Source organism: Monodelphis domestica, chromosome 6 (genome assembly GCF_027887165.1).
Source record: "Monodelphis domestica isolate mMonDom1 chromosome 6, mMonDom1.pri, whole genome shotgun sequence".
NCBI lineage: Eukaryota > Metazoa > Chordata > Mammalia > Didelphimorphia > Didelphidae > Monodelphis > Monodelphis domestica.
This window is the reverse complement of record NC_077232.1, coordinates 29,397,287-29,424,925: the sequence shown is the minus strand read 5'-3', so window position 1 is coordinate 29,424,925 and position 27,639 is coordinate 29,397,287. Positions and strand designations below refer to the sequence as shown.

General features: G+C 48.9%; 1 protein-coding gene across 2 annotated transcripts; it reads right to left on the bottom strand.

The window, feature by feature from the left end:
- Positions 1-770: 770 nt before the first annotated feature.
- Positions 771-27,589, bottom strand: CHST1 (carbohydrate sulfotransferase 1). Of its 2 annotated transcripts, XM_007497372.3 has the most exons (4): positions 27,009-27,583; positions 15,549-15,603; positions 7,016-7,127; positions 771-4,962 (listed from the first exon to the last, which is right to left on the bottom strand). In XM_007497372.3, exon 4 carries the CDS (start codon positions 4,917-4,919, stop codon positions 3,657-3,659), a length of 1,263 nt encoding a protein of 420 aa, XP_007497434.1. In that variant the 5' UTR covers positions 4,920-4,962; positions 7,016-7,127; positions 15,549-15,603; positions 27,009-27,583; the 3' UTR covers positions 771-3,656. The 2 variants fall into 2 exon arrangements, with proteins under 2 accessions (XP_007497434.1, XP_007497433.1); XM_007497371.3 differs by lacking the exon at positions 15,549-15,603 and having other exon boundaries at positions 27,009-27,589.
- Between the last annotated feature and the right edge of the window lie 50 nt (positions 27,590-27,639).

Genomic DNA, 27,639 nt, shown 5'->3' with positions numbered 1-27,639 from the left:
AAGATATAATGTCTGAATGTCAGGCACTGTCAGTGTGGGAGTTGGTTCTACTATGATGCCTTTTTTCTCTTTATTTTTTAGTCCTGGCTACCAGGAATGAAAGGGGGACAAATTTGGAAATAAATGTGATATAAGAACAAAAGGCATCCATTTAAAAAATTAAATTAAATCTGCCACTGGAATCCTTTCTTCCATTTGGACAAAAAGCAGGTCCTGGGGACGTCCCAGCCTCAATTTGAGCTAATATAATAACCCCATGGACATCCCAAAGAAGACGACATGGCTGATTTAAGAAGGAGGGAGTTCCCCCTGAGCCAAGGTCCTCAAGCAGAGGCAGCTGGGGGAGCTCAGAGATGCGGGAGAGGGGATTATTGGTCAGCTACGGGTTGGACTAGATGGCCTCTGAGGTTCCTTCCAGCTCAGAAATTCAGATTCTGTGGATTTCCAATGGGAGTCTTCTCCTTTAGAATAGATTTTCTTGGTGAGCTTGTTTGTTGGAAGAGCAGGGCCATCAGGAGCATTCTGGGATATAGAAGAGAATTTCTCAGAGTCCCTTTCATCCCAGTGACTTAAGGATTTGAGGAAATAAAGCCCCCAAATGTGCAAAGAGGATGCTTAGCCCCTCTCCCAGGGAGGATGCCAAAAATGAAAAGGAACCAACTCCAAAGAAAACAGAGTTCCTGACACCACGGTCAATCCAGGTCTCAAGTTCATGGGGGAAAAGGGTGCCAAGTCACTTTGAAAGGAGATGCTTTGTCAGAACAGTCATGTGCATTAGTGAAATCATTTATTTTAACCAAGAAAGATACAGGCAAGTCACTTCCTCCATTTAAATAAGTGTGTTAAGTCCTTCCCCACCCCAGCCTGGGGCATGAGGTGATGCCAGTGTACCTCCTGTCCTTGCAGACCAGTCTGCTTGTACTCCTCAAGGATCATGGATTCAAGGTGGTCTCAGAGACCGGCTAGTCCAAGCTCATCATCTTCACAGATGAGGAAACTGAGTTGTCTACAGTGACATAAGTCGTGGTGGCGAGCCTGGTTGGTACCCAGGGCCACTGGTTCCCATTCCAGGACTTTGGATGCCACCAGCATCTTCCCAGGCACCCTTCGAGGTCATCATCCCCATCTCACAAAGAAGGATCTCAGGGTTGGAAAAATGAACATGTGGCAAATCTCCCTCCATAAGGTGGCCAGTGAGGACCCACCCCAGAGGAAATTTCCCCAGCAGTCATGGCATTGGTAGAGCCAAACTGGGCCCCCAGTCATGTCAGCCTCTCTGAGGAGAGTCCCATACATACTGTGGCAACTCCTGCCCCCACGTCTAGAACACTCTCCCTCCTCACCTTTGTCTAGCTTCCTTCAAAGCACAGCCCAGATGCCACCTCATCCAGGAGACTCTTCCTGTGCCCTTCTCCATGCCCCCAAATGACTTAGTACTTACCTGTGTATATATATGACTCGCCACCAACCCCTCTTGAATGACAGTATGATGTGGTCAGGGATAGAACACTAGAAACTGAATTTGAATTGGAATCAGGAAGACTTGAGTTCAAATCAAATCAAATCTCTGATGTTGACCACCTGTCACCTTGGCCAAGTCACTTCCCTCTCCTGTGCCTCAGTTTCCCCATTTGTAAAATTATTCAAAATCTATGATCCTTGGGGAATGATTTAGTTCCCAACATAGGGTTGGGAGGAAGGATTAGGGGCTAGACCAGATGCTATTTCATTGACACAAGTAACCCTTCTAATAAAGGTTGGCACTTGTTTGGCACGATAGAGTCTTGTCTGGGTCCACCTCTGGTCACATAGCTTATATACATCAAAAGCAGCAAGGTCTTCCTTCCTCTGAGGCCAGTTTTTTATCTGGCAGATGCTGCTTCTCCTCTGGCACATAGTAGGTGCTAAATAACCTAAATAACCCTGGCTCTCAGCTGGAAATCTTCAGATGCTTCTAGCCCTGGATTAATCCCACTATAGTCTTGTGGCCAAGCCTGGCATCCGGGACGTCGGCTCGCTATTGAGATGGGGAGATGGGAAGGAGATGGACACACGTCTCCCGTGAGAAAGTGCAGCCTCTGCACGCTCATGGTAGAGACTGTGGCCTGACTAGGCAGAGACGGTGCCCTGGACCACTAAGGGTATTCCTATCCCCTGGGGCAGGGACTCTGGGAGTGACTCCAATTCAGCCCAAGTCCACAAGGATGAATTAAAAATCAGTAACACACCGTGCCAGGGGCCAGGGCTATGAAGGCAAAACCAAAATGATTCCTGACCTAAGGGAGCGGACCTTCTAGTGGGGGGGGGCGGTAAAGGGGTCCTAGTCAGCCCTCCGGTTCCATGGTTTTCTTCTAGGTTCTTCAATGCCTATAGGAAAGACTGTGTGTCTAGAAAAACTGCTGGGACCCCCATACCAGTGAGCTGAGGCCCCAAAGAGGGATGACTTGGTCCCCTTGGACTAGGTGCCATAAGATGCCAAAATTGGCTCACGGGGAGCCTGTGGAAGCTCATCTCCAACCATGACATGGAGAGTGGGGACAGGGGTTAGATGCCAGATTGCTGAGCCTCCCGGGACTCGCTGACCCCTCTGGATCCCCATGTTCAGATCCCACCATTTGTGTTATGTTGGGTAAGTCATGGAGCCTCTCCCTGAGCCTCAGTGTTCTCATCCGTACAATGAAACATTGGGTTGGACGCTCTCTATAAAGGGTTGTACACCTCTGGCTGAGAGGAACCTCAGTCCCCAGGCTGTGGGAGAGAGAGGAGAACAGCCACTGGCTCCATCATCCCAGCTCACCTGGGCACCGCCCCCCGCAGACCCCCCATCACTCCTCAATGTCCCCAGCCTCCCCTGTGCCCCTTCCTGTTGAAGGTGCCTCAGTGAACAACAGCGACCTCTTTTATTTACAGAAAACACAGAGAAAAGCAGTCCATTCTGGGATTAGCAAACCAACCCGACTTTTTTTCTTTTTTTTTCTTTTGGCACAAAAAAATGTCACAGGTGAACCCTAAGAGCCAACAGGGACTCATACACCAATCAGCGACCAGGCCCAGCCACAAGACTCAGACAGACGACATTATTGCAACAGACTGGGGGGCGAGGGGGGCGAGGACATCCACATTCACCTCACAGAAAGAAGAAACTTCACCAATGTGGAGAGGGGGAGCAGGGGCTGGCGCTCCTCCTGGGGGGGCGGGGGAGACGGGAAGATGGGGGGCAGGACCGGGAGGGACACCATTCAGCAATTAGAGAAGGTCCTTTTCTTTTTAATCTCTTACCTTGTAAAAGTAAACAGTGCAAAAAGGTACACGAACCCCCCAAACCCTTCCATGGGGGACGCTTGAGAGAAGTTGTGTCTTGTGTGTTGGGAGTGTGTGTGAGTGTGTGTGTGAGTGTGTGAGAGATTTGTAAACATTGTTAGCCATCCACAGAGAGACCCAGCTTCCGTGGGCAGGGGGCACGTCCCCCTCCTCGCTCCCCTCCGCTCCCTAGTGACGCCCCTCGAGGACGTAGTGCAAATTTCGGAGAGAAAAGAGAAAGGCGAGGGGTGGGAAGGGCACGAAGACGGGCTTGGGGGGAGGAGAGGGGATAAGGCAACAGTTAGAAATGGTTCTCCGTGGCCCCCCGCCCCCCGTGCCCTCCCCCCGCCCCGCGGTCACAAGAAGGGATGGAAGTGGCGCTCTTCCACCAGGCTGACCGACAGGTTCTTGAGCTCCTGCTCCGAGGCGGCCACCTTGTAGCCCAGCTGGGCCAGCACGTGCTGGCAGGCGTTCTGGGTGAAGGCCACGATGTCGTAGGAGAGGCGGAAGCGCCACTTCTCGGCCGTGGCCGCCGAGTTGCGCAGGGTGCCGTATTTGTGCTTGGAGGAGAAGCGGTCGGCGCGCGTGTTGTTGTGAATCCAGCGCTCGACGTGGCTGTCCAGGGGGATGCCCAGGAAGCCGTAGATCTCCTCGGTCTTCTTCATGGGGTTCCGCGCCAGGTCCTCGTACCGCACCAGCATGTACTTGCCCTTGAGCCAGGGCGGCCGGGTCAGGCCGGTGGACACCGAGTTCCAGAAGTCCTCGCAGACCGTGGTCAGCTGGCTCACGTCCAGGTTGTAGGGCTTCCTCCCGGTGCCGTCCCAGATGCGCCACAGCCGGTACGTGTCCCGGAAGGTCTCGCTGCGGGACGCCAGGATGCCCCGAGGGTCTCGCACCAGCTGGATGACTTTGAGGTTGAGCCTGGGGTCCTCCACCAGCGCCCGCAAGTCGTTGACCTCCGGCACCCTCACCGTCTTGATGGCCACGTGGCTGCGCTCCCGGCAGGCCTCCGCGGCCAGCGTCAAGTTCAGGAGGCCGCACTTGCGGACGCAGTCGCCCTCCTCCAGGTTCGTGTCGGCCGGCCCTTGAGCCTCGCACACCGGGGGCGAGCACAGAGCCTTGCTGGCCCCCCGGCGGAAGATTCTGTCCGTGGTGTGGTTGACCGGAGGAGGCTTGATGTAGTTCTCCAAGAAGTAGAGGTCGCAGTCATAGAGGCTCCGCAGCAGGTCGCGGCTGGCCCCCAGCATGACTCGCCTGTCCGAGGGGTTCCTGCTCTGGGTGAAGCGAGGCAGGAGGGTATACTGGACGTGGTAGAGGGGCTCAAACAGGTAGAAGAAATCCAGGTGCTGGTTGAAGAGCTGGCCCACAAAGGAGGAGCCGCTCCGCGTCGTGGCCAGGATGAGAATGTGCGTCTTCCTCGAGACGTTGTAGCCGAAAGTGGGGCTCTCCTCGCACAGCCGCTCGGCCATCTCGGCCTCCCCGGGGCCCGGGCTACAGTTCACGGGGCTGGGCACCGGGCAGGCGTGGAAGGACTTGGCGGTGAGGGTTCGGATGGCCGTGTACTGGATAGCGATGGAGGCCAAGGCAAGGAGGAGGACAGCCTTCCAGGAGCATTGCATGACTGGACACCTTCATGGGGATGCTTCTCCAAGGGCTCAGGATCTGGCAACACAGACAGGCAAAAGTCGGAAAATGAGAGGGAGCTGGAATGAGGTAGCCATAGCCCCACAGGAGAGCATCAGCACCAGACAGAGGCGTCTTTAGAAAGTGTTTTAGAAACCTTAAATATTCCTATTAGCAGATGAATCTTCTCATCTCCCAGAGATGGCCCCATAGGGCAGCATCCCTTCCCCTAAAACCTATGAGTTCAGGAGGCTCAGGGTCAAGAGGATCTGGTTTCCAGTCCTAAATCCTTGTGATCTGAGGAATGTTTTTACATTTCTCTCTGTCTGTCTCTCTGTCTCTCTCTCCATCCATCATCTATCTATCTATCCATTTATCTCTCTTTCTATATATCTATCTCTCTATTTCTCTCTCTCTCTATCAATCTATCTAGCTATCTATCAAACCATTCAGCCATCATCTATCTATCTCTCTATTTATCTCTCTATCTCTCTCTCTATCTATCCAACCATCCATCCATCCATCATCTATCTATCTCTCTATTTATCTCTCTATCTATCTATCCACCCATCCATCTCTCTGTTTATCTATCTATCTATCTATCTATCTATTTATATATATATATATATATCTATTGGTCTATCTCTCTCTATCTATCTATCCAACCATCCATCTGTCCATCCATCTATCTATCTCTCTATTTATCTATCTCTCCATCCATCCATCCATCTCTCTCCATTCATCCATCTATTTCTCTATTTCTCTATCTCTCCATCTATCTATCTATCTACATATCTATCTATCTCTCTATCCATCTATCTCTCTATTGATCTATCTCTCTCCATCTATCTATCTACCTACCTATCTATCCAACCAACCATCCATCCCTCTATTTATTTATCTCTCCATCCATCCATCCATCTATCTCTCTGTTTATCTATTTCTCTCCATCTATCTATCTATCTACCTACCTATCTAATCATCATCCATCCATCCATCTATCTCTCTATTTATCTATTTCTCTCCATCTATCTATCTACCTACCTATCTATTCATCATCCATCCATACATCTCTCTCTCTACTTATTTATCTATCTCTCCATCCATCCATCTTTCTGTCTGTTTATCTATCACATCACAGGGTTATCTTTCATGTAATGAACCATCTGTTTTTCTCATCTGTAAAATAAGAGGGTTTGACTAGAGACTTCCTAATCCCTTCCAACAAGAGCGCCCTACATATGGAGGAAGAATGCTGGTTTGAGAAGCAGAAGAACAGGAATCCAATCTCAGCTCTGTGATACTTGGGGACTCTGCAATGAATCATTGGTCCTCCTGAAATCTTGGTTCTTCACACATAGAATAAGGGTAATGATAGTAATAGTGCCAAGTACTGAGAGTTGTTGAGAAGAAAGCACTTGGCAAACCATGGGAATTGTTCCTAGAATATCAGGGTTCTAGGTATCTGTGAAATGAAACCTTAGAAGGAAAAAAAAAAGAATATAGGAAGTGGCAGCTTAGTGGCCAATGGATAAAGTGCCAGACCTGGAGTCAGGAGGACCTGGGGTCAAATCTGACCTCTGACACCTCCTAGCTATATGACCTCGGGCAAGTTATTTAACCCTGTTTGTCTAGCCCTTGCTCTTCTGTCTTCAAGTTGTAATTGAGACAGAAAGTGAGGATTTAAGGAAAAAAAAATATATATATATATAAGCTGTGTGACCCTGGGCAAGTCACTTAATCCTAGCCCTTACTTAGAGCTGTTACTAGGACAGAAAGTAAGGGTTAAAAAAAAAAGAATAGAGGAAGCAATGCACAATCCCTTTTTCTGCATATGGTTCCTTCTGGCATTTGTCCAAGAGTTCCCCCTTGCCAAGCAGGAAAAGGAAACGGGAAAGGTAGTGTGGGGCCAGGGATCGGAACCTGTCCGATAAGCTCTCACATCCTGAACAGGGAGGGAGCCAGGGAACCAAAGCCCCTGTATGGGGCTGTTGAACCTGCCTCAGCTTTAAGAAGAGGGCAGCCTCTGGCCCCCAGAGCCAGCACCCCATCCCCATCCCCTCCATCTCCAGAAGCATCCACAGCTACTCACCAGAGGGGTTCCTGGGAAGTGTGGGCGGCCACAGCTGCCCCCTAGGGAACGTCCTTCTGGACACCAGGGTCTCCAGGCTTGGTCAATCGCTGCCTAAGTCCATGCTGCTGCCCTGATGAGGGGCATGGCCAGAGGGAAGGAGAAAGAGGATGACAGAAGCACTTATTATTGCTATTTATTATAACAATCATCATTTTGGTTCAACTACAAAAAACAGTTATTTTATCAGCTTGAATCAGAGCCCATAAAATATTAAATCTAAACCAACAGCGGGAAAGTGACTTGTCCAAAGACTATCCCTGTCCAAACTCTATTGGCAAGGATGAGGATGAGATTCATAATAATAACATTCATCATCATCATCATCATCATCATATTTACCTTTTTTCCATTACCCAAAGCCATCGCTTTATCCCACTAACAACAAGCCAATGTGTTAAGATTTACAAAGCACTTTTCAAGTAGTAGCTCATCTGATCCCCACAACAACCCTATAAAGAAGGTACTGTTATTAACCCCATTTTACAGTGCAGGAAACTGAGGCACACAGAGGTTATGTGACTTGTCCAAGTGCTAATCTTCATTAGTAGAGGGGGCTTTCAGTCCTTACCAGGAAGGAAATCAAAAGGTTCAGACCAAAAGAAGTTTTTTAAATGAAACAACCCCCCACTGGGAAAAAAAAACCCAAACCCATAACTATTCCTTTTCCTTTCAGAGAATTTTATCCTGATAATTGTAATTTCTAATAATATAAATAATGTAAAGGGACAGCGTATAATCAGGGCAGCTTGTATTTAGTACATGTCAATAACCTGGCACAATGGTGGTTCTGTTCTCCTTTTCCCTTCCCTGCCCCTCCACTGGGACTTCTCTGCCTCTCCAAGGCTGGCTTGAGCCCATTCTACAGTGACTTCACCCAGAGGCAGCTTGCACAGTCCACTGGGAAGACCACAGAACCCAGGAGTCCAAGCTTGGATTCCTGCTGGTGGTAACTGTGGATAAGTCACTCTGAGCTCGAAGCCTCCATGTTCTCCCCAGCAAGAAGGTAATACCAATGTACTAACTACCTCCGAAAGCCCTTTGTAAATATTCTAGAAAGGCATCATTATTTCCATTCCATTGTTTTGTTGGTGAAGACTGACTATTATTATTTTTACTTTGTTATTATTGTTGTTATTGTTATCATTTTTATTATTGTTATGGTTATGGTTATTGTTACTGTTTTCAGTGGTTGGAGCTCTGGACTAGGAGTTGGGAAGACCTGAATTCAAGTCCTGAATCAGATCTCTAAGTCGTCTTGTTTCTCTCGGGCCTTAGTTTCCTCATCTGCACAGTGAGAGGATTGGACTTGACCAAGCTTCCCAATTCATCTATGATCCTTAAAAATGAGTTCCAGAGAGCTGAATGATTTGTCTGAAGTCAATTGCCCAAGCATCAAGGGGGAAAGCAAAGGATTCAGACTCAGTCAAATCTAACAAAATGAAATGTAATAAGGGGCAGCAAGGGCGTTTGGTGGGTAGGACCTAGAATCAGGAGGTCTTGGCTTCAAGTCTGGTCTCAAATATGTCATAGCTGTGTGACCAGGCAACCACTCTTCTGTCTTAAGAATTGATACTAAGACAGAAAGTAAGGATTTTTAAAAAAAAGAAATGTAATAGGATTAAATGCAAAGTCCCACATTTGGGTTCAAAAAATCAACTGCCCTAGTACTTGGGCCTCAGTACAGTACTCCCCCACAGTAAAACAAGAAGGTCTGGATGATCTCTCAGATTTCTGCTGGTTCATTTGAATGCTCCATCCCCCCAAAATCAATATTTCATCCCTTGCTTCTCTGTATTTACACAATCTATTCTCAAATGTATTCTCTCCCTTATCTCAGCCTCTCAAACTCCTTATTTTCCTCTAAGACTTGACTCAAGTGCCGCCATATTGAATCCCTTCCATGAACCTCCCCCAAGATGTTCATCTGTTCTATTTCCTCATATTTCCTTGTATTCACTCCTTTGTCACGTGATATCCCCATTGTCACATTCCATCCATTTCACAAAACAGCCAACAAACATTTATTAAGTGCCTACTGTGTGCTGGGTACTATACTGAGTGCTGAGGATAAAGAGGCAAAAGACAGTCCCTGCCCTTGAGGAGTTCGTCGTCTAAAGGGTGATCCTGTGTTGACCTGAACTGAATTTTAATACAGCATTTATTATTAGTTTCCCAACAAGGAAAGTAGGAAGACTACCCCTTTAAAAAGCCAACTTTAAGTTCTTCCTTCCATGTAGCTGGAAGGAAAATGGTCCTAAAACAAGTCAGTTAGGATATAGCTTTCCAACATGCATTTGCATAGTTGTTTAACTACTTATAAAAAAGATATTGTTGTTTAGTCCTTTCCAACTTTGCATAAACCCCCTTTGGGGGTTTTCTTGGCAAAGATATTGGATGATTTGCCATTTCCTTCTTGAGTTCATTTTAAAGATGAGGATATTGAGGCAAACAGGAAATGGCTTGCTTAGGGTCACACAATCTAAATGTATCTAAGGTTGAATTTGAACTCATGTCTTCCTGACTCCAGACGTGGAGCTCTATCCGCCTAGCTGCCCCACAAACAAGATGTACAGGCTAAACCAGAGATAATCAAGAGAGAGAAGGCATTCATATTTTTAAAAGGAGCCAGGAAACATTTCTTGGAGAAGGTGGGATTTTAGATGGGACCCAAAAGAAGCCAGGGAGGCCAGGGAGTAAGAGATGAGGAAGGAGAGTTCCAGATATCGGGGACAGTCAGTGAAAACAGCCAGGAGCAAGGAGTTGGAGTGTCAACGAGCCTAATGTCTCTGAATCGCAGAGTATGGTTGTGAACTCTGCTGTGGAAAACACCCAGACAAGGTTCAGTAGGTTTCAAATCCAGTGGAAAAAGACAAGACACATTTCTTAGATTGGTTTTCTTTTCTTCTGGGTCATTTCGTGGGATTGTTTGATATGATCTTTGAAAACTGATAAGTTCAAGTTATTTTTATAAAGAAATATTTTCTTTTACCTGGAACAAGAATTCACACTTCTGCAAGGTGTTCAGACTTACAGGGAATATTCCTTACAATAATACCAATCGCTAAGAACTGAAAAATGTTCTGATCCTCATTTTCTGAAGAAGAAATTCAGAGAAGTGCCTTATTCATGGTCATACCACTGTTGTCAGAGCCAGATTTTGAACACAGAACCTCTGCATCTACTGAACCTCAGCCACCGACAGAAGGGACACCTTAGAAATTATCAACCAGGACAGTGGCTTGGTGGATTGAGAGCCAGACAGAGATGGAAGTCTTGGGCTCAAATCTGGCCTCAGATACTTCCTAGCTCTGTGGCTCTGAGCAAGTCGTTTAATCACAGTTGCCTAGCCCTTACCATTCTGGAGGGAAGGAAGGAAGGAAGGAAGGAAGGAAGGAAGGAAGGAAGGAAGGAAGGAAGGAAGGAAGGAAGGAAGGAAGGAAGGAAGGAAGGAAGGAAGGAAGGAAGGAAGGAAGGAAGGAAGGAAGGAAGGAAGGAAGGAAGGAAGGAAGGAAGGAAGGAAGGAAGGAAGGAAGGAAGGGAGGGAGGAAGGAAGGAAGGGAGGGAGGAAGGAAGGAAGGAACACTGTGCCTTCAAAACACTCACCTCTTGAAACCTTCCTGACCCAATCTCTCCTTCTCTCCCACAGCCTCACACTCCCTAAACCTGCTTTTAGCCTGTACCAGTCACATCTCTTTTAGCACAGTAGAGCCTATGGTCCTAGAAACTCAGTTCCAGGAACCTCCCTTCACAGTTCTAGCCACAAAAAGTTGGAGAGGGCCATTGATGGGAAGAGAAGGCCTCCCATTGGCTCTCCTTTGGACCAGGCTGGTGATTGGCTTGGTTTATTAGTCCAGCAAATCTTCCAGTGGTCTGAAGGCTGGATATCTATGACTCCCAATGGTGCCCACAGCTAAAGCTCTCTGGACCTAAACACTTTCCCAGTCGGAGGAGGGAGCTGGACCAATTTAGGGATTCTTAAGCTTTTGTTACCATGGACACCTTGGGCAGTCTGGAGAAGCCTGGATATACCTGCCCAGAATCACATTTTTAAATACATAAAGTCCAGGAGTTACAAAGAAAATCAATTCTGTCGAGGCACAGTTATCAAAATATTCAAAAGCAAAATGAGTCCTTGGCCTCAGGAAAGAAGCCCTGGAAGATGAATTCTAGGATTCCTTCCTGCTTTCAATTCCAAGATCCAAGGAAGTTGCTCAGTGCAGCCTGGGCAGATCTCCTGATCCCACCTCTTCCCTGCATGGTCCAAGGGGCTCTAACCTGTGCCCACTGGGTTCTGAGGGCAGGCACACTTTTGAGACCTTTGGGCCTTGCCACAGACCCCTAGGCCTTGGCATCTCCCTTTCAGCTGGCCCCACTCCATGTATGATCTCCCAGTAAGGGCAGGAATGTTCTCCATTTTCTTCTATTCCAGCCCTGAGCAGAGTTCATGGCGCCCATTAGGTTCTTAGTAAATGCGTTTCCATCCCTTCATCCATTCCAGGTGGGAGGTTGAGAGATTTCGGCTCACTTTCCAGATAGGAACTTTGATCGGGGCCCAGAGCCATGGGGTGACCCCAGCCCAAGTACCAGCACCAGGGACAGCCACAACAGGTCTGGGACTGGCTTTTGGAAGGGAGTGGCGGCCAGTGGTCTGATCCCAGCAGAGAGGCCCCATCCGGCCAGGCCAAGCCCCCATCCCTTCCACCTTCCCTCCAGGCCAGTCCTATTGGGTTTCTCCAGACATTCTCTCTGATTCTCCCCCTCCCCAAAAGAAGGGGAGCACTAGTAGTCTTTCTGCTGCCCTCTAGTGGCCACATGGCACACAGCAGCCTAGGACCCCACTCATCCCCTCCCCTGCTGCCTGAGGAATCCAGCCCTCTGAGACAAGTGGCCTAAGATATGTCTTACTGGATGCAGCAAGGGGGTGTCAGAGGCAAAGCCTGCCCGAACTATCTTGATTACTTTTGTCTTTGCCTGCTACCCAACCCCTAGGCCCCTCAAAACACCACCTGGGGTTTGGTTCATTCCTTTCCCTCTTCACCTACATCCTCAGTTTCCTTATTTGTAAAAAAAAAAAATTAAATAAAACAAAAAAATGGGGAGGCTTCCCTTTTCTTCTTCACCTATGTCCTCAGTTTTCTTATTTAAAAAAAGGGAGTCTTCCCTTTTCTTCTTCACCTGTGTCCTCAGTTTTCTTATTTGTAAAAAATAAAACAAAACAAAAAATGGGGAGGCTTCCCTTTTCTTCTTCACCTATGTCCTCAGTTTCCTTATTTGTAAAAAATAAAACAACAAAAAAACAGGGAGGCTTCCTTTTTTTTCTTCACCTATGTCCTCAGTTTCCTTATTGGTAAAAAATAAAACAAAACAAAAAACAAGGAGGCTTCCCTTTTCTACTTCAACTACACCCTCAGTTTCCTTATTTGAAAAAAAACAGGGAAGCTTCCCTTTACTTCTTCACCTATGTCCTCAGTTTCCCTATTTGCAAAATAAATTTAAAAAACGGGGAGGCTTCCCTTTGCGTCTTCACCTATGTCTTTGGTGACTTTATTTGTAAAAAAATAAAAATAAAACAAAACTATAAACAGAGAGGCTCCCCTCTTCCTCTTTACCTATTCCCTCAGTTTCCTCATTTGTTTTTTTTAAAGGGGGCTGGGCTCAACCAGAGGCTCTGGTTTTGTATCCCAGACCCCTCTGGCAGTCTAGGGAAGCTTCTGGATCCCTTTTCAAAACTCTGATTTGTTTGTTTGTTTTTTCAACTTTCACTTAAAGGTTGGAGAAAATAAAAATGCCATTTTCTCCTCCCTCCCCTTAGCAGGTTAAGAACCTCTGAGTTCTTAGTCCCTGCCAACTCTGGCATCCTGTGTTCTAAAGTTCCTCCAAGCTTTGACTTTTTAGGTTCTAAGGAAGGTTCCTTTCATCTCTAAATACTCTGAGCTGATGCCCACATGCTCATAGGTCTGGGCAGGCACAATCCACATTCTCCCCAGTTTAATCAGCCCAGCTAAACCCTGAGAGGCAGCTCTAGTGTCTCCCTTTCTATAGGCAGAAATGGCATAGCTACTCCCCTGGACTAAGACAAGCTCTGTGGAATCTTCCAGGGAAGGAAATAAAGGAAGCCTGGACTTGGCATGAGATCTTCACTCCAAAGAATCCAGCCCCAAATCACGGAACTAGGTCAATCCAAGCCAAGCCCTGCTTTCCTTTGATTGTCAACCGATTTTGAATTCTGACCCTCAAGCATTCCTAACCCAAAGGGAAAACCAGCTCGCCCCAGTGGGAGAAGGGTGCTGGAAGGGCTGGCTCCCTTATTGATTGACATGGCTAACCATCTCCATTTGGGTGGCTCCTGGAAAGGAGTCCAAATGGTGGCTCCAAGTCGAAGCTCTGGACTTATCTAGACTGGGTCCAAGCTGGGGGATTTCTCTCTAAGATCTCTTTGGCTCCTACCTCCTCCAGCCAGGGTGTCCCAGGATCCCCCAGAAGAACCTGAGCTCCCACACAAGCATCCAGCTAACAAAGCAACAACTACAGGAAAGGTTTGATTCATCCCAACAGAAAAAATGCTCACACATGCCGGAGTCTATCAGGGGCGCTAATTCACCTCCTTGGTTGGTTCCTTCTCCCCCAAGGACCCCCACACCTGGGTCGACCCAACCCTGCCTGCTCAACCCAGCTAAGATTTCTCAAAGAACTCAATGCTTTCCTCTCGGTCTCTTCATTCTAAATATCCACATTCTAGCAAACACGGAAAGGCGTCTTATTCTCTCAAGAGTTAGTCAACTTGGATCTAACACGGTCCTTTGACTTGAACTCTCTGAGCCTTGGTTTCCACATCTGTAAAATGGTGTCACTGATACCCACCGGACCAAGCCTGCCCCAGGGTTGTTGGAAAGAAAGTATTAAAGTCTAGGAAAATCCTGAGCTCTGGGGGGATATTCAAGGAGAAGTGAAAGAAAGTCCTTCCTTCCTTGAAAGAATTTGGGGGTTAGAAAGCCATTCCTTGGGCTCTAGAAGAGTTCCTGCCCTACCAGATTCCCCTGGTCAGATGCCAAACAGCTCTCAGGGGGCTGTTATCCCACTGATTTGGGGAGGGGGGCATAGCTGACCCACAGCAAACAAAGATGCTGACATGAAGCCATGAGAAGAGAGCCAGAAAGGACCAGGGGCCAGTTTTGTGGAATCTAGTCTGAACCTGTTTCTCCTGACTGAAGGGACCGGCTTCTTCTCACCCCCATCTCAGGGCTCTGGGGCCCTCTGGGTCAGACTGACCCTCCAAGCCCAGGATCCTTTGAGACAGAAGCTTTGGGGCTGGAGATCCCGCCAAGGGCTCCAGATCTCGTCACAAGGTCCCAGAATCCCCTTTGGCCCAAGCATCGAGTCAGGGACGTAGCTCAAAGAACAAGCATTATTCACCTTTCCCCAAGGAGTGAGCTGTTGATAATTCTGTGAGCTCAGGACCCCTCTAGGACCCAGGGTCTCCCCAACAACCCTCAGGACCCCTGACAGGTCTCTGGCTAGAAGATTCAGCCAAGGTCGAGAACGAGGATGGAGAAAGAGGGCATTGGCCAGGGTCGAAGAAAGAAAAGTGAGCTCTGAGGCAGACAAAGGGAGGGCAGTGGGGCACGACGACGATGCCTTCGGGAGAGTTTCCCTCCCTAAATTCCCCAGAGAAAGAGCTGGAGGCATGGAGGCTAGTGCAACAATCCCAGAACCCTTTGAAGAAGGGGCCATTCTAAAGGAGGGCCTTCCTGGCAGTTCAGTGGGAAGGAGTATGGTCTAGGATGGGGAGAACAGGTTCTCCAGGGTCCCCTTTCTTTGGATTCTCAGTTCCTGCCCAGTGTCATCCTGGCTCCTCAGCAGCTAAGTGGTAATACGAAGAAAGTCAAGAAACCCGAGTTCAAATCCTGCCTCAGACATCTTCTATAAAACAGGGATAATAAGAGCTCCCACTTCCCAGGGTTATTGTTGTGAGGATAAAATGAGAAAATACATGGCAATGCTTTGCAAACCTTATGTTAGCTACCAGACAATAAATACAGGGCCAGGGGAATGGTCTGGGAGGAGCTGCCAGGGCGATGCCCCCTAGCTCTGCCCTTGGGTCCCTGCCACCAGAGGATGCCGGACCCCTCTCCTCTAGCCTCTAGAGGTTTGGACATCACAGAAGCACAGCCCTCACCTGACAGGGGTCCCCCTTGGTGGAAGGAATGTCCCTAGCTATTGATTCCAATGTAAGAGGAGAAAGGGTTTGAATCTCAGCTCTGCTATACAAGAGGCTTCATGGCACCATAGAAATACTATTGATTTGGAGGTCAGAAGACCTGGGTTCAAATCGCACCTCAGCCACCCACTTCCTGCATGACCTTAGGGGAGTCACTTGGACTTTGGAGACTTTAGTTTCTTCAACTGTAAAATCGAGGGGCAGGGAGGAGGGAAAGTTCGCTTAATTGATCTCAAAAGTCCCTCCCAAATATAAATCTATGACATTACTTACTAGCCTGGAGACCTTGAGCAGGTCACATCTTTTCTCTGTGCCTCAGTTTCCCCACCTGAAAATAAGAGGTAAAGCATTGTAGTAGAGAGAGGATTTATTTATTAAATCCCACTCCAGACATTTACTAAGTCTAAGACTATGGGGCAGCTAGGCGGCTCGGGGAATAGAACATAAGGCTTAGAGTGGGGAGGACCTGGGTTCAAATCTAAGGACTACCAGTCTCCAGCTATAACCTTGAGAGAGCAAAGTCCCTCCAAGGAGCCCAGTCAGCTTCCCCCCCCCCCCATACTCCTGAGTGATCTGGCCCAGCCAACACTCACTGACTTCCCAGCCACGGAAGATGAATCAAAAGTCCTGGAGAGCTCTGAGGCAGCATCCTACTTAGGCACAGGGAGGAAATCAGGCTCTCAGCCTAAAGCTCTAATGCAATCGGTCCTCTCCAATCTTCTCCATTCCCCGCCCCTTCCAGACTCCTCCAGCTCATCCTCCTCGGCTTGTGGATAGGAAAACATTCCCAGAAAACAGGAACTGAGGGAAGCCCAGGGAAACTGGAGGGAGAGCAGGGCCCAGGCAAGGAGCAGGAAGGCAAGATATCAACAAGGTACACCCCCCCCAGCTAAAGGACCCCCCCCAACCCTGCAGGCTAAGTCAGGAGTCCCCTGACTGGTCTGAAGGATCCCCTTCCCACGACTGATTACTTGAGGAAACCTTAAATTCTTGTGAAAATGGGAGTCACTGTTATTGTAGCCCGTGTCATGGCTGCCCGGCTTGAGGTACTTTCCCATGCATCATCTCATTTTAACAGGGCCCTGTAAGGCAGATAGCCCCATTTTACAAGTTAGAAAACTGAGGCCCGGAGAGAAGAAGTAAATGGAGTAGGATGACACAAAGATTCAAAACCAGGGACTCTTCTGATTCCAAATGCAACCTTCTTTCCACTGACAGCTCATCGTGAAGGTGGGCAAAACCCCTCATGGTCTCACCTCAACCCTTCCAGGTAGGTGTTCTCATTATGCCCATTTTGCAGATAAAAAAACTAAGGCTCAGAATGCTTATGACTTGCCAAGGATACACCAAAAATAAGTATCAGAGACAGAGTTCAAACTGTGATCTGAGTCCAGTCTCCAAATGCATTGTTCTTTCCCTAGCTACTCCCAGGGAATGAGGCTGAGGCTGTGGGACTGACCTGTCACTCCATTCCCCTCCATTCATCTCCCCCCCCACACACATACACACAGCAGGTATTCAACCAACGCCAGATGGCAATAGAAGGTGGGAGGGGGATTAAGGAAGCTGTTCCTGGACTGAAAGATTAGATTCTGAAGGCAGGATTTGGGAGAGGAAGGAGAGTAGCAGGGTGCGGGGGTAGAGTGAGGGGAGAAAGGGGAATGAAATCCCAGCGTTTTAGAACAATCATGTGTTCTTTAAACTTCCATTCACTCAGGGGCAGCTGGGTAGCTCAGTGGATTGAGAGCCAGACCTAGAGATGAGAGGTCTTGGGTTTAAATCTGGCCTCAGACACTTCCCAGCTGTGTGACCTTGGGCAAGTCACTTAACTCCCATTGCCTAACCCTTACCACTCTTCTGCCTTGGAACTAATACATAGTAATGATTCTGAGATGAAAGGTAAGGGGTTAAAACACAACTTCAATTTACTCCCTCAACACAATAAAAAAGAGTCTTTGCCCTCAAAAGCCTTACATTCTCCTGGAGGGGTGGGGGGAGTTTATGGAACATAATTTTTTTTTTTACAGTTTTTGAATTAATTTATTTAGTCAATTTAGAACATTATTCCTTGGTTACAAGAATTATATTATTTCCCTCCCTCCCCTCCCCTCCCCCTTCCCGCAGCCAATACACAATTTCATTGGCTATTATTTGTGTCCTTGATCAGAACCTATTTCCCTGTTGTTGATGTTTGCACTAGGATGTTCATTTAGAGTCTACATCCCCAACCATATCCCTTCAATACATTTTTTCAAGCAGTTGTTTTTCTTTGGTATTTCTACTCCCACAGTTTTTCCTCTGAATGTGGACAATGTTTTTTTTTCTCATAGATCCCTCCAAGTTGTTCATGATCACTGCATTGCCACTAATGGAGAAGTCCATTACATTTGATTGTACCACAGTGTATCAGTCTCTGTGTACAATGTTCTCCTGGTTCTGCTCCTCTTGCTCTGCATCACTTCCTGGAGGTTGTTCCAGTCTCCATGGAATTCCTCCACTTTATTATTCTTTTTAGCACAATAGTATTCCATCACCAACATATGCCACAATTTGTTCAGCCATTCCCCAATTAAAGGGCATCCCCTCATTTTCCAATTTTTGGCCACCACAAAGAGCGCAGCTAAGAATATACTTGTACAAGTCTTTTCCCTTATTATCTCTTTGGGGTACAAACCCAGCAGTGCTATGGCTGGATCAAAGGGCAAACAGTCTTTTATCACCCTTTGGGCATAGTTCCAAATTGCCCTCCAGAATGGTTGGATCAATTCACAACTCCACCAGCAATGCATTAATGTCCCAACTTTGCCACATCCCCTCCAGCATTCATTACTTCCCATTGCTGCCATGTTAGCCAATCTGCTAGGTGTGAGGTGATACTTCAGAGTTGTTTTGATTTGCATCTCTCTGATTATAAGAGATGTAGAGCACTTTTTCATGTGCTTATTAATAGTTTTGATTTCTTTGGCTGAGAACTGCCTATTCATGTCCCTTGCCCATTTATCAGTTGGAGAATGGCTTGATTTGTTGTACAATCGGTTTAGCTCTTTATAAATTTGAGTAATTAGACCTTTGTCAGAGGTTTTTGTTATGAAGATTGTTTCCCAATTTGTTGCTTCCCTTCTAATTTTGGTTGCATTGGTTTTGTTTTTACAAAACCTTTTTAATTTGATGTAGTCAAAATTATTGATTTTACATTTTGTGATTTTTTTCTAGCTCTTGCTTGGTTTTAAAGTCTTTCCATTCTCGAAGATCTGACATGTATACTATTCTGTGTTCAGCTAATTTGCTTATAGTTTCCTTCTTTATATTCAAGTCATTCACCCATTCTGAGTTTATCTTGGTGTAGGGTGTAAGATGTTGATCCAAACCTAATCTCTCCCATACTGTCTTCCAATTTTCCCAGTAGTTTTTATTAAATAGTGCATTTTGGTCCCAAAATCTGGGATCTCTGGGCTTGTCATAGACTGTCTTGCTGAGGTCACTTACCCCAAGTCTGGAACATAACATTTAAACAGGATGCAAAACATAATTTGCAAAATGTATTTTGAAAAACTAACAACCCAGGGGAACAGCAACAGCACCTATTATTGGGTTGGGCAGACAGAAGATACTTAAAAAGCTTATTAAACTGTTGGGTGAAATTGCAAGGCTTCCAGTCAGCAGCCTACCTAGGGCGCTGTAGCAAAGTAAATGTCTGAGACAGAATTTGAACTCAGGTCTTCTCACCTCTACATGTGAGCTGGACCTGAAAGGAGCTAAGACTCCTAGAGGTCATTTAAATGATTAAGTGACTCCCCAAGAGCTCCAGGAACAGGTGGGGATGGGGAAGGGAAGATAGAGAATGGAAGCTTCTTCATCTAAGGGTGAAGTTCTAATATTTCACTCACTCTCCCCAGGCAATCCCACTGGCTCCACTTCTCCCCTGCTTATGCCCACAACATTCCAGGAAACATCCGCCTGGAATGTTCTCCCCTACTGGCTGTACCCAGTCTAATCCTTCAAGATGCCTCCTTCAGGAAGCTATCCCTGACCCCCCCCCCCAAGCTTCCCACACTTTCCCTTCTCAGACTTCCAAAGAGATGGCATGGTACAATGGGAAGAACCCTCATCTTGGACATCAGATGACCAAGCTTGTTTGTGACCTCACTTCTATGAGCCTCAGTTTCCCCCTTTGTAAAACAGGGATAAAAACAAGCATAATATCTACTTTACATAGTAAAGAAAGGACTTAATAAATTGTAAAGAACTGTCAAATGAGGATACATCACTGTGGGCACAACCTACTCCTGCCACCTGGTACTGTCATTTAACTCTTTAATAAAGACTGAAAGGCAAAGGGAAGGCATTATTAGATGTGCTCCTTAATGGCAAGAACACACACACACCAGAACAAGTAAGGATTCCATTTAGTTGATTTCTTAGAAAGTAAACTCCTTGAGGGCAGTGACTCATTTTCTTTTTCCTCTGTGTCTCTAGCAATAGCCATGATGGCCTGGTACACAGTAAGACTTAATAAATGCTTGTGGGATTCAACTTAATCAAATTAGCTGACTGCCAGCCTGGAGGGGTTTATACTAGACATCTACCCAGCAGGATAGGGTGGGTGGGCTTAGTTTTGAAAGGCAACTGACTGGCACTCAATCTGGCGTCAGGAGATCTGAGATTTCCAGGCTCTGCCACCAACTAGCTGTGTGACTCTGGGTGACTCACATCCCTTCTCTGGGCCTCTGTTCCCTTTACCGTAAAATAGGGATAATAATATCCTTCCTACCTCACTGGGGTGTCCATCTTTGTAACCTCTGACGTGCCCTATAAATATTAGTTGTTGGATTATTGTTATTAACATTTTGTTTTTAGGAAAGCTGAGAGAGGAGATGGACCCATGTCCTTTCCCTCAAGCCCTCCCCACCCTCAAGGTTCAAACCACATCTTTTTGCTCTGCTGATTTAAGCCTCAGTTTGCCGAACCCCCTCATCTTTGCTCCTATTGTTCCCCCTTCCTGTAATGACTCCCCTCCTCCTTTCAGAAAGCCCAGCTCAAACTCTGTCTCCTCTACAATGTCTGTCTTCTCAGGCCTCCATACCAAATAACAGAACTTTAACAGAATTTACAACTGGAGTTACAAAAGGAATCTCAGAGGTCTATTCATCCAACCTTATATGAGCAGGAAGCCCTGGAAATGGTAATCCAGTCTTCACTTGAATCCCTCCAGTGATGGGAGGCTCATTAACTATATAGGTGGCCCATTTTCCTTCTAGACCTCCAAGTATTATGAAGTTTCTCCGTATTTCCAGCTAAAATCTGTTCCCAGATTTCTACTCATTGTTCCTTTCTGTAATCAAGCAGAACAATTCCAACTACTCTTCCACATGAGATCGCCTCAGTTTCCTTAGCTATAAAATGTGCCTTTTCACCAGGTTGTTGTGAATAAAGTTTTTGGTAAAGCTGAAAGCCCTGAAGAAACAGGATCTCTTTTAGCTATTCTCGTTATTATTCTGTCCCCTCTCAGCTGTGCTTCTGACTTATGGACCTCAACATCATGTCTCAGCTGCCATCTTGGAACCTTGGGCTTCTGCACTCTAGAACCATCTCTACAGTCTTCTCCCCTTGGAATATCCCTCTGCCATGCCTGCTCCCTTGTCCCACTGGGGATGCCAACTGGTGCTTCCATTTTAGGAAGGGGCTCACAACAGCCAACCCTTATCTCCATCCCATCTTCTGCTTCCAACTTCCTGGACTTCAACATCATAAATAGTACTGGTGTCTCTTCTCCTGCCCTGCAGCGAGCGCGCGCACATACACACACACACACACAGAGCCTGCCTTCCAGCTCCCTCTTGTGCCTTGTTTTCCCCTATTAGAACATAAGCTCCTGGAGGGCAGGGGTTCTTTCTTTTTGTTCATGTTTGCATCTCTGACCACTTAGCCCATAATAAGGGCTTAAATGATGAATGCCAACCTCCTTGGAATTTATTACAGCTTCAGAGCTGGAAGGGACCTTCAAGGCATTGATTCCAAACCCCTACATTTTGCCAATGAGACCCAGAGAAGCTGTGACTCATCTAAGGTCACATAATTACTTACAGACCCAGTATGCAAAGTGAGATTCTCTAGTTTCAAGTCCAGCACACTTTCTAAGATACCATCCATCCTCCATCCATCCATCCATCCATCCATCCATCCATCCATCCATGCAGAGACAGAGACACTCCCTCCACACTTAAGAATCTAAAACTTAACAATCTTGGACAGTTGCCTAGGATCATTGAAAAGTTAAGAGACTTTGCCAGGGTCACACAGCTAGTCTTTGGCTAAAGGAGGCCTTGAACCCAGGTCTTCCTAAACCCTTGACCAGCCCTTTATCCACCAGGTCAGGCTGCTGCTCATGAATCCCAGCAACAGAATGCAAATCCCTTGAAGACAGATATGGTTTCATTTTTGTCTTTGTATCTTCTGTGACTAGCAGAGTGGATATTTAATGGAAATTGAGTGAAGAAATTCATTAATGCAGATTCTCCAATTATTTTCTATGCCTTGGTCCTTTTCTTGGAGGTCAGGGACTCCATCCTTGCTCTCTTGAATCTTCCCTAAATCTCATCTGTTATATACAGACCTTTCTTGACTTGGTTGGCCCTTCTAAACACAACCCTCACCTTCCATCTTGGAATAAATACTACGTATTGGTTCCAAGGCAGAAGAGCGACAAGGGCTAGGTGATAGGGGTTCAGTGACTGGCTCAGGGTCACCCAGCTAGGAAGCATCTGAGGCCAGATTAGAACCCAGGACCTCCTGTCTTTAGACCTGACTCTGCATCCACTGAGCCACCCAGCTACCCACCCCCCTTTATAAAAATGGCATCCTCTTGCCAGAGGGAAAAGCCAAGCCAATTTGGCCATTCCAGACTGGGGCCCGGGCCCCTTCCCTCATTAATCAAGGAACAAATGCAAAGAGGGAATCTCTAAACATTTCGAGAAGAAAGGAACCCTGTCCCTGCAGTGGCCCTGTGGGCCTTTAGAAAGGAGAAATCATTCCTGACAAACTCGATAGCTTTCTTGATAGAATTACAAGACTGGTAGATGAAGGAAACGCAAGCGGAGTAATATATCTTGATTTTTTAGCAAAGCATTTGATACTGGGCCTCGTGTAATCTTACAAAATTAATTCAAACAGCCGAGGCTCTAAGCACTTGTCAGCCAAGGCCTGAGAGCTGAAGGGCTTACGTGGTGGAGAAGGTGGGGTGGGGAAGGGGAGGAGGAGGAAGAAGAGGGTGCCCAGGGCAGGAGAGAAAAGGGGATGTATCTCCAGGAGGAGGGTGGCTGGGAGGGAGAAAGAGGAGGAGGGGGACAGGTCAGCTCTTCTCGTCCTAATATCTTCATTAATGATCCTGAGAATGGGAGTAAACAGCCCTCTAATGGAATTTGTAGAGGATATTATGTTCAAAGGTGTCAGGAACACCAATGAGGACCGCAGAGGTGCCCAGAGAGACCTGAGGAGATCAGCCCTGGCAGAAGGCAGCCCAGTCAGGGAGGGCGGTGTGAGGAGGGGGTCAGGCCCTATTCAGGGCAGTGAGAGACACTGGCAGCTGAGATCAGAGAGTCCAGGCAAAGCGAGAGGGGAATGATGCCAGTTGGCATCATTCCCCTCTGAGATGCCACCAGGGCTGCGCTGGAGCTCAGGAAAGATAAGGGTGGATGACAGGTGGGTCCAAGAATAGGCTTTCTTTGGCCCCAAATGCAGAGAGGAGCCTGCCTGGGGACTTCACTTAGCCCTTCAAATCTAAATCAAGACCAAAGAAAAAGGAGGAATTCTGGGAGGGTGCTGGGGGCACCTGGCATCTGGTGGGAAAGAAGGCGCTGGGAGAGAGGAAAATCCAGCAAGGAGTCGGACACAGCCCCCAAGTCAAGGGTTATCCCTGAGCTCTGAAGAAACTGAAAGCTCCTGGGGAGCCCTGAGGGAGGGAGGGCCTGGGTGCCCTGGCAAAGGTAAATGAAAAGTCAGCTGAAGCTATCAAAAGCCTCCCAATTCTGTTCTTGGGCAATACCAGGAGAAGTGATGGGCAAGGGACAGAATGGGGATGAAAGGATGCCAGAGGGCAGGCAGGGGCTCAACCAAAGCACTAATATACTACAGACCCAAAGACCGAGTTCTGTCCAGACTTTTGGGGTCCTCCCAGAATCAGCATAAATGTGGAGGGGTGGGCCCACACCTTCTGATTCCTTCTTTAGTGAACGCTTAAGCACTGAGGAGGCTTGCCAGGGGCACCTTAGACTATGGAAAAGTGGAAAGTCATCGATTTTCGGTCAGAGAACCTGAGTTCCAATCTTGCCTGTCACTTGCTACCTCTGGATGACCTTGGGCAAGTCACAACCCTGCTAGGACTCAGGATCGCAGTATATTGGACTAAATGACCTCAGGGATGTCTTCTAGCTTTAAATCTATACTCCTATGATTCAGCACCATCCTGGTCTGGGATCTCCTGAAAGGCAATGGAGGAAGAATGGGCTACAGAAATGCTGGCTGCCTCTGCAGATGAGGGAAGTAGACACCCCACAGCTTCTGGGGAGCAGGGGTCCTCCTGTTTGGAGAACCATCTGTGTCTGGAACAGAGCACTCTGTTTCCCTCTGCAGGGACTTCGAGATCCCAGATTCTGCTTGCCTCTAAGTAAGCCACCCCACAGGCCACGGGGCTCTCTAGCTCCCGTTCATACCCCTTCACCAAAGAAGGTTACATGGAAAAGTCTGTCAGCACCTCTCAGCAGTCCAGTCAGAGGAATGGGCTGTCCTGGCTCCAAGAAGGAGGGCATCAAGTGCAAATCAGGGGCAGGGACTGAGCTCGGGGTCTTGTATATAGTAAAGGCTTAGCACAGAATTACTGGATGGATGGATGGATGGATGGATGGATGGATGGATGGATGGATGGATGGACAAATGAACGAATGAATGAGGCTGTGAGACTGCCATCCTTTGGGGGGGGGGGGTGTTAATCATACAGTGGCTGGCTAGTCTCTACCAAGGATTTAAGGACATCCTGCCTGCACGGATGAGGGTGGCCTTGATGACCCTGTCAGCCAGCCCTATGATGCTCAGCTCCAGATGGAGTAGTCTGGGTCAACCTAGGTAAGAATCTCGTTGGGGAGGCAGGAGCCAAGGAAGGACTACCAGGAGAAGGACCCCTTGGCAGAGGTTGTTCCTTAGATCTGAAATGAAAGGGGGGGCTCCCCTCGGGGCTGAGACCCCCTCCTCCCAAGTGGTTGGTACTACTACTCCTGGGCACACTTTGGGGAGAGTGCCTACACTATACATTCTCCCCCTTCCCACTAGCACCACCACATCACTGATTATGGGGAACAAGTCTGTTTCCATGGAAACCATACAGTGACTAAGGGCTTCGGGACCTGCTCTGAACCAGATTGTGAATATCAAAGCTGCCCTGGGCCCTGAAGAGGGGAGCTGGGGGCAGTCCAGAGGGATCCTGTGGTGCATGAGGGGACAGGCAGGAAAGCACTGGGAATGCAGACCCCCAGAGGGGAGGAAGCCGCCCATCAGCTACCCATGTCAGAGCCCCTCTGAAGGCAACCTGTGCATACAGGCTCAGATCCAACTCTAGGGACAGCTGGTCCTCGGGGCACAAACCCACTCAACTTTGGCCACAATTACATTTTCTCCAGTTCAGTCCAGCCTGGGCATCATGTATCACCCTTGCCAGCATGTGGCACTGACCAGATCTACAGGGGTTTCTCCTTTTGAAGCTGCTTTTTCCCAAAGGCAAACCTGGGGGGCCAGTAGGTGGGGGTGGAAGGCTTGGGGTTGGGCAGCAGTAGGGAGTGGGGAGCAATCTGCAACCATAGAGGATTGAGAAAGGGAGAAAGGGAACCCTTACCCTAGAAGACACCCCTGCTGCAGAGAGAAGAGGGAAATTTGGATTTGGGAAACCAGATACGTTTGTGTTCTGTAGTTCTGGGAAACTGCAGAGGAGGGTATTAGGAGGCCCAGGGATGAGGGGAAGGAGGGGATGCTAAATAGTCCCAAGGCCACAGCAGGGGTTAGATACAGGCAATCCCTCCCAGCCCCTCCTTTCTCTTCTTCCTCCATCTCAAGACCTGCCTTGCCCCAGGGATGGTCACTAGCCAGAAGGGAAGGGGAAGAATGAAAGGATGAAATCAGAAATGGGTAGCAGATGGGCTCTTCCCCCCCCCCTCCCCATCCAACCCTTAAAGGCCCCAGAAAAAAAAAAATCTTTCTTCTGTCTCCCTGCCCTTACCAGCTGGGGAATTGCATGTCTAGAGCTGGGGATTGGGTAGAAACTCTATTTCTTTCCTGTGAATGGGCCCAACTCCTTAAAGCTTCTAGGGATCAATGGTGTTTCCTAAAAGCCAAGGGGAGATAACCACCCCCCTGCCCCATCCTGATTCACTCCCATAGCTGGAGGGGAAAGATAGAGGATTTCCTAAGGGGAACCCCCAGCCTTCGCCAGCCTCACAGTTGCACTAATTCACAGCCACCAGGAGCCTTCCTGCTTCTGGCCATCTAGCGCCAGCTCATCCTTAGCCTAGGATCCATCCATCTTCAGCACCCACACTGGAAAGCTCTGGGAGCCAGTGTTTGCTTCTTAGGGTTATTGCCTCTGCCCGCCCCACTGGCACAGTCTCATCAAAGCCATTGAAATTCCTCCCCATCTCCCAGCCCAGTCCTAGTCTCCTCGGGTCTTTGGAGGTTTAGGGATCACAGGGTGCCCAAGAAGTCAGTGATCGCCAGCACAGGCTATGTTCCAAAGGACTAGCTTTGGGGGGCCTCGCTTTCTCTCTCTCCCCTATCTATTAACCATAGCTGAGCAGGGTTGAAGAACCCAGAGCAGGGCAGAGACTTGGGGAGGGAGAAGAAGCAGAAAAGTAAGAGGACAGACTGCAGGGTGAGCCCTGAAGTCCAGAGCAAAAAGCCAGGACCACGGTCTTTCCCCAACTCCCCCAAGGCACCAAGCTATCGTGAACTCCTAATAGGACTTCCCTCCTCACCATCTGGCCGGTGATGACCACTTGGTTCTGTCCCAGAGAGCCTAGAGGACAGAGGGGAGGCACCAGCACCTGGGGGGGGGGGCGTATAGTGAAGAAGAAGGCCTGGGACTCGGGGGGGGGGGGGGCTTTCCTTGTGGACTTTCCATGCCCTGGCTCGCCGTACCCAGGCTGAGAACCTGACTCTGCTGACTGAGCCCCCTGCCTCAGAGCCAGAGAATGGTCCAGGAAAGTTGGATCCGAAGGGCACGGCACGGCCCTCCAACCGGGTGGAGGGTGGAAAAGGAGATGGATAGGGAGAGAGTCAAGCCACCGCTCAACTGGTCCTAAGCCTGTTCTGGGCACCGCCAGTGCCGGAGGGGACCTCATTTAAGGGAACATCTCACTGCACAAGTTTGCTTTTCCTCCTGAAGTCTGCATGGTGGCGGTGGGGATGAACGAAATCAGAGGCACCTCATCCCGTCAGGGCACTCCCCCAGCCGTGGCCCCAACTCCCCCAGTCCCCCCAAAGGCTCCTAACCACCACCACGGCTCTGGCTGCCTCCCCAGCTTGGGTCACCGACCACCCCTCTCTGGTCTGCTCCCGGGCTCCGCTTCCCGGATCCCCAGCCTGGAGTCCCCCTCAAACGCCACCGCCCTGCGGAGAGGCAAGAGAACTCCGCGGACAGCTGTGGGGTGCCCCGTGGGGATCCCTCACCCCCGCCCTGCCCAATAGGTCCCGTACCTGGGCTGGGCTGCGCCCGGAGCCGCTGCAGCGCCCAACGCGGACTCCATCCCGCTCGGGCTCAAGCTCCGTCCGAGTCCTCGGGCGCCGGCGGCGGCAGCGGCGGCATCCTCCGCCCTCGGCCCTCTCCGCCGCCGCCTCCTCCTCCTCTTCCTCAGGCTCTCCTCCTCTCAGATTGCTCTTCTTCCTCCTCCTCCTCTTCCTCGGCCCCTCCTACTACTACTACTGCGCCTCCGGGTGCCCCTTACCAGCCCCTCTCCATGACTCGGGGGCGCACGCAAGCCCGAGCAGGTCGCCCCCGGCGGGGCCCTCCGGGGCGGCCGCCTGCGCGGGGAGCCGGGAGCCCCCGCTGCCGCAGCCGCAGCCGCCTCGGCAGCAGGGAGGGCCCGAGCGCGCCGCAGAGCCCGGCGTCTGCAGGAGGGAGCAGGAACAGCCCTGTACTCCGAGCTCTAGCCCGGCCGCGCAGCAGCAGCGCTGCAGCCGCCTGCCCGCCTGCCCGCCTGGCCGGCCGCCTGCGCTCCTCGGGTCCGGGAGCTGAGAGCTGCGGCCGCCCGAGCAGCAGCCAAAGCAACGGGCAGGCGGGCGGGCGGGCGGGCGGGCGCTGCGGGTCCCAGCTCCGCCCCCTCACCGG